Genomic DNA, 13,853 nt, shown 5'->3' with positions numbered 1-13,853 from the left:
GAATTGGTTGTTAAGACAATGCTTGGGCAAGCGTAGCATAATTGCAGCTAATATATTTCAATGATATATGAGTAGTTGTATCACTCTTGCTCTTCGTGCATCTTGCTTCTGCAGATTGTCTTGCTCGGCATTTTCCTATAGCGTTTTATTTTTCACTCGCTCATGCTTCAGTCTCTAACCTCTTTCCTCCTTCCATATCTCTTTTGTGTTCATTCTAACAATAGCAGCAATTTTTCAGTCGTATGCTAAATCCCTCACACATCCTGGTTCATGACACTCTCGCCCTGCCTATCCTTAGTAAATCCTTTATGAACGTCTTCACTGTTTGTTAAATATCGCTTGCACTGACCCCAGACGTGGACGAGTGTGAGCTAGGCGAGCACGTGTGTGACCCGGATACGACTACTTGTGAAAACATGGACGGCAGCTTCAAGTGTGCCTGTAACGAGGGTCACCGACGCCTCAACCGCACTCACTGTCCAGGTATGTCAAACATGCTGTCCATGTATGTAAAACGTGCTTGCAAGCTATGTAAAGCGTGCTGTCCAGGTATGTCAAACGTGCTGTCCAGGTATATAACACATGCTGTCCAGGTATGTCAAACGTGCTGTCCAGGTATGTCAAACGTGCTGTCCAGGTATGTAAAAAGTGCTGGCCAAGTATGTAAAAATGTGCTGTCAGGTATGTCAAACATGCTGTCCAGCTATGTAAAACGTGCTGTCCAGGTATGTAAAAATGTGCTGTCCAGGTATGTCAAACGTGCTGTCCAGGTATGCCAAACGTGCTGTCCAGGTATGTCAAACGTGCTGTCCAGGTATGTCAAACGTGCTGTCCAGGTATGTCAAACGTGCTGTCCAGGTATGGAAAACGTGCTGTCCAGGTATGTAAAACGTGCTGTCCAGGTATGTCAAACGTGCTGTCCAGGTATGTAAAACGTGCTGTCCAGGTATGTAAAACATGCTGGCCAGTCGTCTTCTGATCCACGTCATCTACGCTGGTTTGTTACTGGAGGAATATCGCATGTCTCATTTAAGTCTGATGTCGCATAATTATATTTCCTAGTCTATTTAATTAATTCAGCGGTTTGATTTTGCATTTTCCACGTAAGTTGAAGTGACAAGCATTTACTCAACTTGTTATCTAGGTATTTGCAATTAGTAGTTATACCAGTCTGGGTTTATAAGAAGCTGTACAATATTTTTTGGCAATTTGTGTAAATATTCGGCTGAAGAAATTAATTGAGTTGTGATCATGATTCATTATGCATGTACAATGATAGTGGTGCAAACTACTGTTCAATAAAATAGTACCCATCAATGCCTACAACTAGAATGCACAGAATGTATAGAAATTTCTCGGTTTATTTTTTTGATTTCTCATTGATTTGTACGTGGGACAACTTTCCTTTCGTTAAGAGACTGACCATCTCACGTATGCTCTGTAGCAACCATAAATATGTTGACACTATTGCGGATTTTATGTGACTGTGAGGGTTCACCACTCCCTAGGTCTGTGATAGACAGCGTATTTGGAAGAGAGTGATTCCTTTCTTTGTCTAGTGGATATTTGCTGTAATGGATAATAGTACCATAGAGCAGAAACAGGTATACTCGGTATGTAAATTGATCTGCTGGATCCATTACAGATGTAAATGAGTGTGATATGGCTGCACGCCAGAGATGTGACAGTCACAGTACACGCTGTGTGAACAGCGAAGGCTCCTTTACTTGTGAGTGTATCGAAGGCATGGAGCGATTAGACATCTCCACATGCAGTGGTGAGTGCATTTGCTGTTAGTGCTTTTACACTGTAATTGGCAATTGCTAGATGCAAGTTTATGTTCATGATGTTATATTCATTATAAGCTTAATCTGTGATAGCCAACCCTCTTGTTTTTATTATAGTAGTTGTGTTATGTTGGATGATTTTTTAATTATCTTATTATTTTTTTAAATTACCATGAAGAAAGAAGAAAATCCACATATTTGTGTATAAAATTAAAATGATGAAAATCACCAATTGGGAAAAAATGCTAATAGCAGGCACATGTGAAAACTATTGTATAGTGCTCTATAAAGTTTTATTTATAGATGAACACGTAAGTTGCCTGTTTCAGACTTTGATGAATGTGAACTGAAGTTGGATAATTGCAACAAAGATGCAGAATGCACTAACATAGAGGGAAGTTTCCTTTGTGGTTGTTCGGCTGGTTTTGCTGGAGACGGAATTGTTCTCTGTGATGGTGAGTTGTGTCTATTTCACCATAACTGGCTAATAACTTAGTAAATGATAGGTGAAGCCAAGTACCTGTATAAAATCGAATGTGTTGATAACTCGTCATCCGTCAACTGGTCTAATAATTTCTACTGTCACTTATATATTAGTTTAACTGTAATAACAGTGTAGCATGTGAACAAAAGCAGTCTGTGGCAAATATTACCAATGTGTAAATAATGTTAAGGGGTGGAACCATTAAATGTTAAAAGGGAATAACACTGGGAGTTTGTAAGCACAAAATGACATCTGAGCAATGTGGAGTGTGGGATAGATATTAGGAAAAAAATTACTTGCAAACAATGTGTTAGGTGGGAATGTCACAAGGCTGGAATGTCACGAGAGTTATGTTATCTGTTATGTGTAACGTCTATTAATTCTGTACAGATACGAATGAGTGCGAACTTGACGGAGAACACTGCGACCTAAGGACTAGTGAATGTAAGAACGAGGTTGGAAGCTACAGGTGCCCGTGCCTGGGCGGATTCACAAGAGTTGATGAAAAGGCTTGCAGAGGTAGGTTTGCCAAAATATTTCAGTAGTTGAGCAATGTTTAGTGATGAATGTTTCTGTTGAAACTTAAATCATATTCCTTTAATATATGTTCGAAGAGAATTTAATATAATACCTTGTTAGTTCTTGATCTGGTTTTCTTAAGTAGCAATATTCACAAGAGAAAAGGGTATTTGTCATTTTTTGGGCAGTGTATAACGGTAGTATATGTGGAACATGGTGGTAGTTTTGTGTATTTGGTGTAATGCCGGTTGTGGTTATAACTATAGTATGACATCTTACCATTGCTATTGCAGATTTTAACGAGTGCAGTGCAAATGTGGATCTGTGTGACGCTATCTCAACAAGCTGCTCTAATACACAGGGTTCATACGATTGCCCTTGCCTGCCAGGATTTGATCGAGTGAATAGAACCCATTGTAAAGGTAGAACAAATTTCTCCATAAGGTTTGCCAATTATAGCCACGTTCACACGTAGCAAGAAATTTAGTATTTAGTGTTCACGAGGCAAAATGCGCGGTCCAAGAAATACGGAATCTAAATAGATTCGGTATTTGTTGAAATACGCGGCTTCCCAGATGCCGAATTATTTGCCGTGCTTGAGAAATTCCGAATCTTTTGGACCGCGCATTTCTCTCGTGTGAACGCTAAATATCGAATTTCTGAAGCCGCGTATTTTATAGACTGGTCCGCGCTTGACAGTTTTAGTGTAACGCGAGTGGAACTGTCGAGCGCGGACCAGTCTACGTATTTTATCGGCAGTTGGTGCGCATTGCATTGTTTATTTCGCATTGTTTGCTTGATTGTTTGCTTGGACGCATTGTTTTTTTTCAGTGTATTAAAGCAGCTCGCAGCTCGCAAATACGGCATTTCTGGAGCCGCGAATCAGCGTGTGAACGCTCGGTCGCGAATTTGTCTCAGATTCGGTATCTCGCTAATACCGTATTTCATAAATACGGAGTGTGAATGCAGCTAATATACGCGCCATAATATTAAAATGCTCTGTGAGGATAACATGTCTTAAATATTCCTGAACGTATTTCATCACGTGAATGGTGCTTATACAAAATTTGTGTAAAAAAACCAAACTCATTTTGGAAGACATTTCACGAAATTTGATGCTTGATGTTTTAAATTATGTTTTAAATTAAAAAAAACATGTTGTCATGGACATCTGTAAATCGCATAATTTTGTATAATGTCCTGTTTTCAGATTACAATGAGTGCGAGGAGAACAAGCATAACTGCCATAAAGAAGCTAAGTGTCGAAACGAAGAGGGTAGTTTCACCTGCGACTGTGAGAAAGCAGGATATGTTGGTAACGGCGTGGAGGCTTGCAGCGGTGAGTGCAGAGTGCCGCACAATTCGGAGTGATTGTTTGAAGCCATGGAATGGGTAGTAATTAATGGTGCCATCTGTGATTGTGTCCCTGGTTGTGTGGTCGGTTTTAGTGTTACAAACTCAATATCTGCCTGTTATAGTGTGTGACTGGCTTGTTTGGCATGAATTTCAAGCTTATGTAAGATATATATGTGTGAAAAGCACATCTTGCAGGTATAAATGAGCAACTAACAGCGAACATGCTATATTTGATGGACTTAGAGCAATATGTGCTAAACAGTTATGGCACACAGCATTATTGTCTGCTGGGCAAAAGCTTATAGTTCTCAAAAAGAGAAGGTGAGGGGGAGAGAGGGAAAGACTAAGATAAACCACCACGCAGAGATGGCATGAACACACGCATAAGGTTACACGGCTACTAGATTAAATGCTATATGGTTGTGATTTTGCTGATGTTTTCGCCGTTCGAGCAGACGTCAATGAGTGCACCCTGGGTCTGGACAAGTGTGACGATGATACGACCTTGTGCCGTAACGTGGATGGTAGCTACGACTGTCGCTGCCGTAAAGGGCATAGTAAGGTGAACGACACATACTGCAAAGGTGAGTTTGCTTCTTTCTCCATTCATGTTCGCTTGTTTTACAATCGTTTTCGTTCTAAGTATCGGGTGTTATGGACTGTCTAGTTTATTCTTTGATTACTATGTTTTTCGTGCAATCTTACAAGATAACAGACTGCCACTGTCGCGAGGAATTGTAAGTCGAGAGTTTTGAGACGTGATCATGATGGACGTCGCTTTGTTGTTGTTTTCAGATAATAATGAATGTAAGGAGAACACGGACGACTGCAACGAATCATCAACGCGATGCGTTAACACGGTGGGAGCGTACAGGTGTGAATGTTTACGTGGCTTCAGTAATGACACGGCCACCGCATGTGCAGGTGAGTTCAGGTTTCTGTAGTGTAGTCAATGTGTTGTGGTTTACTTACTGCAATCTTTTATATAAGCACACTTTATCACAGTATGGTCTATACAACACTTATATGGTCTATACAACGGTAATAATAAACATCCGGATCTTAGAGCTGGTGTGATGAGCAGAAAGAGACTTGTTTAGTTGAGTGTCCAGAGGCAAGAGCCCACAACACTATAGTTTCCACCTGGTTGGCCTTAAAAAATCTTGTTTTCTATAACCTGGCCGCGAATCCATCAATGTCGCCAGAGCTAGGAATATGTCATCAGTCGTTATTGATGAATAATTAAACTTGTTACGTCTTCAAGCAAAGTATCTGTTAGGAATGGCTTTCAATTCAACGCCAGTTAAATTTCCAAGCAGGGATAAAAGTCACTGACTATGTGTTTCTATTTTGCCCTGCAACATGGATCATGCTGGTTTCTGAAATCATATATAATATTTAAGTTAAATGGGGCTTTGATACCTGAAATCTTAAAAAAACGATAAATCGGTGTAGGATTTCAGTTTTTAGATGCCACTGATATAATAGCACCATTAATCCATGCAGATCTTTTTATTTGCGGCTTTGCCATTGTACTGTCGTGTGTTCACAGACATCAATGAGTGCGTGCAAGGTTCCAACAAGTGCCACCCAGATGGCGAGTGCACAAACACGTTTGGTAGTTACAAGTGCTCCTGCAATCATCTAGGCTATAGGGGCGATGGAATGGCTACCTGTGATGGTGAGCATTAATCTGATTTCATATGTGACGGTGCCGATTGCCGGGCAAAGAGCATTGTGTAGAGTTTTGCATCAAAGTCGAACTGTATTCCGTGATGTTTATATTTTTGATGGCTTCGAACTATTTTTTTGCACAATTTTCTGCGGTTCTGAGGAAATGTTTTTAATGATGTACGTAGCAGTTTCTTTTTCTTTCAGTAATGAATCACAAGCACTATTTTTCGTTGATGTGTTCAGAATGCTAGAATGCACAGCAGCACTTCTTTTTGTGTGCAGATGAAACGTGCTGTTTAAACGATTACTGATTTCTCAACGTTGCGCATGTTGTAGATGTGGACGAGTGTAAGGAGAAAACTGATGATTGTGATGAAGAGACAACAGTGTGTGCCAACCGCGATGGTAGCTTCGCCTGTCTGTGTAAGGCTGGACTTGGAAGACAGAATGACAGATCTTGCATGGGTAAGATGAATACTCAATATGTTTAATATGCTGCCAGTTGTGTAACTCTAGACTTTAAATGTCTGTTGATGGTACAATTCAATAATATTATACTTACGATATATATCTTGTCTGTTAAATCATAAAATTATTTTAGCTAGTCTGGACTGTTGCTTGTAACTTGTTGATGTTGCTGTCTGCATGGAGTTTTGACTTTTAATCTGCACTGCTGTAGCATTTGCCATGTTACATCTGTGGGTGTACCTCCTAGTGTGCAGTAATTATGCGTAAATATTAAAATCTCTGTTGTTATATCGCAGATGTAGATGAGTGTGCTGACCTTCTAGACTTCTGTCATGAGTTTGCGACCTGTGAGAACACCTTTGGTGCCTACAGATGTCTCTGTGAACAGCAGGGCTATACAGGGGATGGCATAGAAGAATGTAGTGGTATGGAATGTTGCATGATCAGTTACAATTTTGTTTCGCGTTGCATATTTTCATTGATATAGACATGTTTATATCTTCTAAAATTTTAAATTAACAGTAGTTGAGGTGTGGATGTTGGGTCGCAGAGTACGTTTTACATAGATACTTTGGTGCATATGCATATATATTGTATACAAACTTTAGTTTGTTGTCTATAGCTTAATTATTTTCTCAGATATAAATGAGTGCTCTGCTGATACACATGATTGCCACCTAGCAAGTGCAGAGTGTGAGAACTTTGATGGCAGCTTCGGTTGCATCTGCAAACTTGGATTCAAGGTTTACAATGATACAACTTGTGAAGGTAGGTGGATGTAACTCATTTGATGAACTTGTCTTGAGTGAGAAAATGTCCTGTCTGCGTTATGCTATTCTTGGTAAGGTTTACTATAAGTAAGACCATTGTCTTTCACGCTTGTAGTACTCAGTTTATTCTTGTTACTTAATATTCTGTTTTTCTGAATCTGGCCATACATAAGCAGATGATTGTAATGTAATTTGAATTTTGCTTTGCTATTCTAGATTTCAATGAGTGTGAGGAGGAAGATGATCATGATTGTGAGACAACTACATCTCGTTGTGTTAACACAGAGGGCAGTTATGTTTGCAGGTGTCTGTCTGGATACAAACGTGTGGACAGTAGAAGTTGTCTTGGTACGGAATTTCACTAGTAGATGTTTGTAATTTAACACTTCATTATTCTTACATACGTACATTATTCTCCGGTTGCGTTTCCTCGATTCAGCATTTACTTGATAAAAGCTCTGGTGTTTTATTAAGAAGATGTTCCATTGCTTTTTTTCCAGATATTGATGAATGTGAGATAGGTACAGACATGTGCGATTCCACTAGTACTAGGTGCAGGAACACTGATGGCTCATACGACTGCAGATGCAAGAGTGGATTCAGCAATGGGAACAGAACGCACTGCATAAGTACACACTATTCTCTAACATTCTTTAGGGATGAAACGTAAAACTGAAGAGCGTATCATTTAGCTGCAATATATTGTAAATATAGGAATGAGCCACATATGGTATGCAAAGTTGTGACCACATGCGGTGATGTTCTGTATGGTATGTTGTAGGCAAATCTTCAGTAATGCATAATAATAGTGACTATACACATTTGTGAAAAAAGAATAGGCTGCTTTTATCATGCGTAATTGACTCCAGTTGCTGCAATTAACTCCCTCCCAGTCCGTTCCCTATCCGTCCACAAACGACATTGCCTTCTGAAATTCCCGGGGAGAACCCTTTATAAACTAGTATATTCTACGTCAGCATTAAATCCCTGCCATCTGCAGATGAGGACGAGTGTGCGGACGGAACTCATACTTGCCATGAGGTTGCCGAGTGTCGCAACACAGTGGGCAGCTACAGTTGCGAGTGCGATCGCCCTGGCTACGGTGGAGACGGCGTGGCAGACTGCAGTGGTGAGTGGCGGGGCTATGTTCTAGGCTAGGTCCAGACCTGTCACTTAAGGCCCCCGCACATGGTGCGCATTCGGCGCTGCGCAATATCTATCATGTTTGATTTTTCTGGCTCAGCGCTGTTGGCGCGCGCCGAATGCGCACCGTGTGTGGGCTGGTTTACGTGCGCAGATGGCGCACGCGTTTAGCTCAGCGGCGTTGGCGCGCACCGAATGCGCACCGTGTGCGGGCTGGTTTACGTGCGCAGATGGCGCACGCGTTTAGCTCAGCGGCGTTGGCGCGCACCGAATGCACATCGTGTGCGAGGGCCTTTACACTTCCTTTGTTTTTCTCGTGCAGTGTGAATACGTGCACACATTTTTACATTAGATTTTGTTCACCCGAGCAGTAATGTTTTAATTGATCGCATAAGCTATTACGCATTAAAAGTCGCTATGATGTGGATATAATCATCGCAGGTGTGTACTATTACGCACATGGCAAGGACCTGTCCAGTTTTATCTCTAGCACTTAGTTGATGGCATATATTAAACCGTCTATATATCATTAGGATAGGATTGTATAGACAAGGTTTGTATAGTATAGTATAGGATATATCACACGTAGTGATTTACTTCTGTATACATTGAAAGTAATATTTTGATTGTTTGTTTTAAAATATGAGTATTAGATAGCGACATTGTCTTATTAGTGAGAATATAACACAGGTAAAGCACTGATTAATGAAGATGAAATTAGTATGTGGTGGTATATATACTTATACATTGGCACTCACGCTAGGTTACTTTTATATGTTGTATGCCTGTAACTAATCACGTTTGTAAAATGGCTTCATACAGACATCAACGAGTGCATCGCAGAAACACATCTCTGTGATCTCGAATCGACTAACTGCGAGAACAGAGATGGAAGTTACGTGTGCTCATGCTTGGACGGCCATGATCGTCTAGACAATAGAGCATGCCTTGGTGGGTTTTGTCACGATAAAGTGTAGATGATTCGTTGTTATTTGCAAAATGCTTACGTACATATAAATTATGCATACCCATATTCACGCACACACACTTGAATTCATATTGGCAAACATGGCACAACTTACGTAGAAAAGCAATTAACAAATAATACTTTTAATACAGTCACTATGAGATAACAAATGTATCTAGGGATCGATATATATAATTATATTTACCTTACTTATATATACCTATATGTCTTACATATACTGCTTGTATTGCTACAAGAAATAAAAGTAAATTAAGTATAGAATCACTGTTTATAACAACATGAATATTTACAAGACACTAGTATGAAAACAAGATAGACTCGAGATAAGAACTTATATTTATAATAAGTTATTATATTATTATAATATATTATAACTTATGTTATATACATTGTGTCTCTCTAACCTGTGGGATCTTATTTTATTCCCTTTATGTGCTTTCAGACCGTAACGAATGCGCCGTGAAAAATGGTGGCTGCCACAGAGATGCCGCATGTGTAAACATTCGTGGTGGTTTCTTTTGTGAATGCGATAAGCGAGGCTATGTAGGGGATGGAAAAGCTACATGCAGCGGTAAGTTTGTAAACACAATATGGCTCACACACATGCACAAGTTTCCATAGAAGTGTATCTATGTGTCTTAACCAAAGCTGTGCACTCACTCAATTCCTTTTTTTTTGCAGCGAAGTACGTGTGACCAGTTTATATCATGTAGTGATTTCCTCGTCTAATGCTAGGCATCTCTGCTTGCAGATATTGATGAGTGTGAACTTGAGCTGGACAGGTGTGATGATGATACGACTGTGTGTCAGAACAGAGATGGCAGCTACCGATGCTCCTGCACCTGGGGTCACACCCGCATAAACAGCCGGCTGTGCAAAGGTGAGTAAGACGAGCGACATCAGGAGCGTATAATGACAAAAAATTTGTCATTATACGCTCCTGGCGACATGTATAAGGCTAAGCTCATCGAGTTTAAACTTTGCCTCAACAAGCACTCCCATTACTGTAAACTGGCATGATTCAGTAATATAATAAGTGCTGCTGGGAAGCTCAATTCTGAAAGAAGATGGTTATGTTGATGATATTTTACAAGCTGTGTTACTGTAATGCTGAATCTTAAGCACGTTGTATTTACCAATCAGAAGCATCCCTACACTGTAAAGTGGTTCTTTCTGTAGCTTTCCTGAGTGAGAATAGATGTCGAGTGATCACACGCATTTATTAGCATTACTTTACAGCTTTTAGCTCATAAGAAATAAGAAATGAATGAAGAGCAAGAAATAAATGTAATTTGTTGTTTGTTGCAGACCAGGATGAATGTGCGTTGGGAAGAGACGATTGCATGGATGTTGCTGAATGTGTGAACACTGTTGGAAGCTTTATGTGCCGGTGCAATGTAGAGGGTACAGTACACAGATGCTATGATCCATTACTCGTGTTACCACAAGAATGAATCGTAAATAAATACGATCCATCATAACTGAACATTTAAAAAACAGATTATAATACACAATTTATAGTGATATTATAATCTGTTTTTTTTTTAATATACCACTGTGTAGCTATTACTGTAAACTGACATGATTCACAGTAAGTGCTGCTTGTAAAGAAGCTCAAGTCTTAAAGGAGATGGTTATCCTGGTCTTTAGTATAGGTACTACTTTGTCAAACAGTATAGGATGCCATGCAGAATGTATTTCTGACTGTGCGTGGGTGTTTTACTGTTGTGTATAGGATATGGTGGTAATGGAGTGGACACATGCAGTGACATTGACGAGTGTGATTCAGGACTCAACAGTTGCCACGAAAATGCTCTCTGCGTCAACAGCGATGGCAGTTATGCCTGTAATTGTGATAAAGCGGGCTACAGTGGAAACGGAATCGACGATTGCACTGGTAGGTAGAAAAAAAGCTGTAAAGGAACACAAATGTTGCTCCTTGTTAGCGTAATTGTAACCATATGTACGCGCTTATATGTACTAAATGTACTATGTGACACGTTGATGAAATGAGCGGTAAAAAATATTCTGTTTTTGTTTGTTCAAAGATCTGAACGAGTGTGAAGAGGGGGTAGCCGCATGTAATGGAGAGAGCACTGTGTGTGAAAACACGGATGGAAGTTACAGCTGCGAGTGCATTGAGGGCCATCAGAAATTGAATGCCAACACTTGTGAGGGTAAGTAAGCTGTACTGTGTTGTTCGTTGAGCCTTTTATTCTATTTTATGTACGGAGATTCCTCACAGAATGTCTGGACAGATGTGGCCTCTACCTTCACAGTTATTGGCAGAACTGATCAAATTATATGCAATTGAACAAAATATTTTTTGCCAGTGTACAATTTTACACCATCTGCTGTGGCCTTCTCAAACTTTGTTTGCATTTGTTTCATATATTTGTAGATATAGACGAGTGTGCCAGCAGCGACTTGAACCGTTGCCATGCCAACGGTCGCTGCGAGAACACAGTCGGCAGCTACAAATGCTCCTGCAACAGAAAAGGTTATCGAGGAAACAGCATTGACACGTGTGACGGTGAGAGAATAATCGTTCTCCATGACATGATATGTAGCAACTCGATGGGGGTAACAGTACAGTAGAAATTGTAAGCTCATGTGCTCAGGGTCCTTGCAAGCCTGTGTCATTCTAAAACCTGTAAAGGAGACCGGATGGGAGCGTAAGTTCTGCCGTGTTCATTTCAGACATTGACGAATGTGAGGAGGGCAGGGATAAGTGTGACACCGAGACAAGCAACTGTGAGAACACGGAGGGCAGCTTCCGCTGTGCGTGCCTGGATGGCTTCACACAACACAACGATACCAGCTGTGATGGTATGAAGCTCAGAAGATCTTTTCTCTCGTAACACGGGCGATAGTGCTGCACAAAGCTACGTTAATACTCATTCATGTTATGTGCGGTAGTACACTGCTCTTATATGTTAACAATAACGTTAATGATTTCTAGTTTAGGGTTAGGCACATATCTTGTATCTATTTATATGAATTGAATGCAGTAAGTAATATCTATGGTAGTGAACGTGTTGTGCCTCATCTGTTGTCTTATGTTGATTTTTTGCAAATTCAGATATTGACGAGTGTAGGGGAGACAATGGAGACTGTCATCGCAATGCGTTCTGTTTCAACACGTTTGGCAGCTACATCTGCCAGTGTGTCACTCCATTCTACCGGGGCAATGGAAAAACTTGTGACGGTGAGTGCAATGTACCCAAATGCTATGCTAAGATCATTTATCCAGCAGCGTTGTTTTTTTGCAATGTATAGTCAAATCTGTGTAACTCTTATGAAATCCATGAAAATAGATTAAACATGGTTACATTTCATACTGATAAGAGGTGGTGTAACAGTTAATGATGTGCACATTCTAAATAATTTAATTAACAGACGTGGACGAGTGTGCAGAAGGGGAACATGACTGCGACGGCAGAACAGCAACATGTGGGAACTCGCCTGGCGGGTACGAATGCGGCTGTCTCCCTGGATATTCTCCATACAACCTCACAACCTGTACAGGTAAGGCCATAATAAAAATATTGTTTGTTTGCCCTCACCTGACCGACCCGCCAAAAAGGGGCCGACTCAAACAATTTTATTTATCTCTCCCATTCTTTTTTTTTTTTACAAATTGTATCACTGCATGTACATTATATAAATCTGTAGGCAATACATTATAATATGTACCAAGCAAAACAAACATTCAACATAAAAGATATCTCCACACAAGCACACCCGGGCATGTAGACACCATGCTGAATTTGTAAAAAGACCCCCCTCAAAAAATAAAAAAATAAAAAGCCTACCTACCTACCCAAACTTTTCAGCCTGGGTCGGATAGATTTTTTTAATTGTGGCCTAAGTGATCGACCGTGTAACACAGAAACCACGATCTCCCATTTTCCTTCTGCGAGTACATGCACCTATCGTGTGCTCTGCCACTCTATAGTAGAGTAATATACCAGCCCATATAAACCCGTTTAGCGATAAAAACACTCGAAATAAACGTTTGCTATCGTTCCCAGATATCGACGAGTGCACAGAAGGTGCGAACGCATGCCACATGGATGCCACCTGCACGAACACCGAGGGTGGATACACGTGCAAGTGCGACCGTGAGGGATTCAGTGGCGATGGAGTCGATAGGTGCAGCGGTGAGTTGGTTTCTCAACACCCGTGGTTTGCGTACTCCCTACCAATTATTGCTCTGTTAGATGCCTGCCGATGTGCATATTGTTTAATGCGGCAGCCGTATGTAGAGTTGTTACACATATTTTTGATGATGGGACTTAATACTCTAGACATGTATGCACATATACCGATATGTAAATCCCTTCGCTGTCATATAATGTTTGTTACAATGTCACTTTTATTATGGTATCTAGCAGGGGTAAAATAGGACATGTCATGTTACCCGAAGGCTTAGTAAGGTAAGGTTTTGTAGTAGCCGATTATGGTTTTTCAACTAGCCTTAAAAGCAGATGTCGATAGTGGTTGACGCGGAAATTGTTGATGACTCACGAAATCGGCTTCCGAGAGCTTTCTGAAGGTATTGTGGATGAATGGACGCATTAATATTCCCATTAATCATACACTGAAATATATCCGAAAAACGGGCGGAATTACGAAGATTGGTCTTGGAATTGTTTACATGC

The 13,853-nt window shown here is 40.4% G+C and overlaps 1 protein-coding gene across 3 annotated transcripts in view; it reads left to right on the top strand.

Annotated features, from left to right (window-relative positions):
* LOC106818906 (fibrillin-1-like) overlaps positions 1-13,853 on the top strand; it is a gene marked incomplete in the record, with an annotated part of 31,199 nt that overhangs the window by 9,705 nt on the left and 7,641 nt on the right. For all 3 annotated transcript variants that reach the window (XM_014823607.1, XM_014823674.1, XM_014823743.1), the window contains 26 exon segments: positions 355-483; positions 1,646-1,777; positions 2,117-2,242; positions 2,662-2,790; positions 3,084-3,212; positions 4,001-4,129; positions 4,602-4,730; positions 4,942-5,070; positions 5,699-5,827; positions 6,157-6,285; positions 6,585-6,713; positions 6,928-7,056; positions 7,275-7,406; positions 7,559-7,687; positions 8,059-8,187; positions 9,024-9,152; positions 9,632-9,760; positions 9,941-10,069; positions 10,498-10,593; positions 10,925-11,086; positions 11,238-11,366; positions 11,591-11,722; positions 11,890-12,018; positions 12,272-12,397; positions 12,589-12,717; positions 13,224-13,352. In XM_014823607.1, the coding sequence (XP_014679093.1) occupies positions 355-483; positions 1,646-1,777; positions 2,117-2,242; positions 2,662-2,790; positions 3,084-3,212; positions 4,001-4,129; positions 4,602-4,730; positions 4,942-5,070; positions 5,699-5,827; positions 6,157-6,285; positions 6,585-6,713; positions 6,928-7,056; positions 7,275-7,406; positions 7,559-7,687; positions 8,059-8,187; positions 9,024-9,152; positions 9,632-9,760; positions 9,941-10,069; positions 10,498-10,593; positions 10,925-11,086; positions 11,238-11,366; positions 11,591-11,722; positions 11,890-12,018; positions 12,272-12,397; positions 12,589-12,717; positions 13,224-13,352 (3,357 nt within the window).

The sequence above is a fragment of the Priapulus caudatus genome, unplaced genomic scaffold (genome assembly GCF_000485595.1).
Source record: "Priapulus caudatus unplaced genomic scaffold, Priapulus_caudatus-5.0.1 Scaffold2, whole genome shotgun sequence".
In the NCBI taxonomy this organism is placed as follows: domain Eukaryota; kingdom Metazoa; phylum Priapulida; class Priapulimorpha; order Priapulimorphida; family Priapulidae; genus Priapulus; species Priapulus caudatus.
This window is presented reverse-complemented; position numbering and strand designations above follow the sequence as displayed.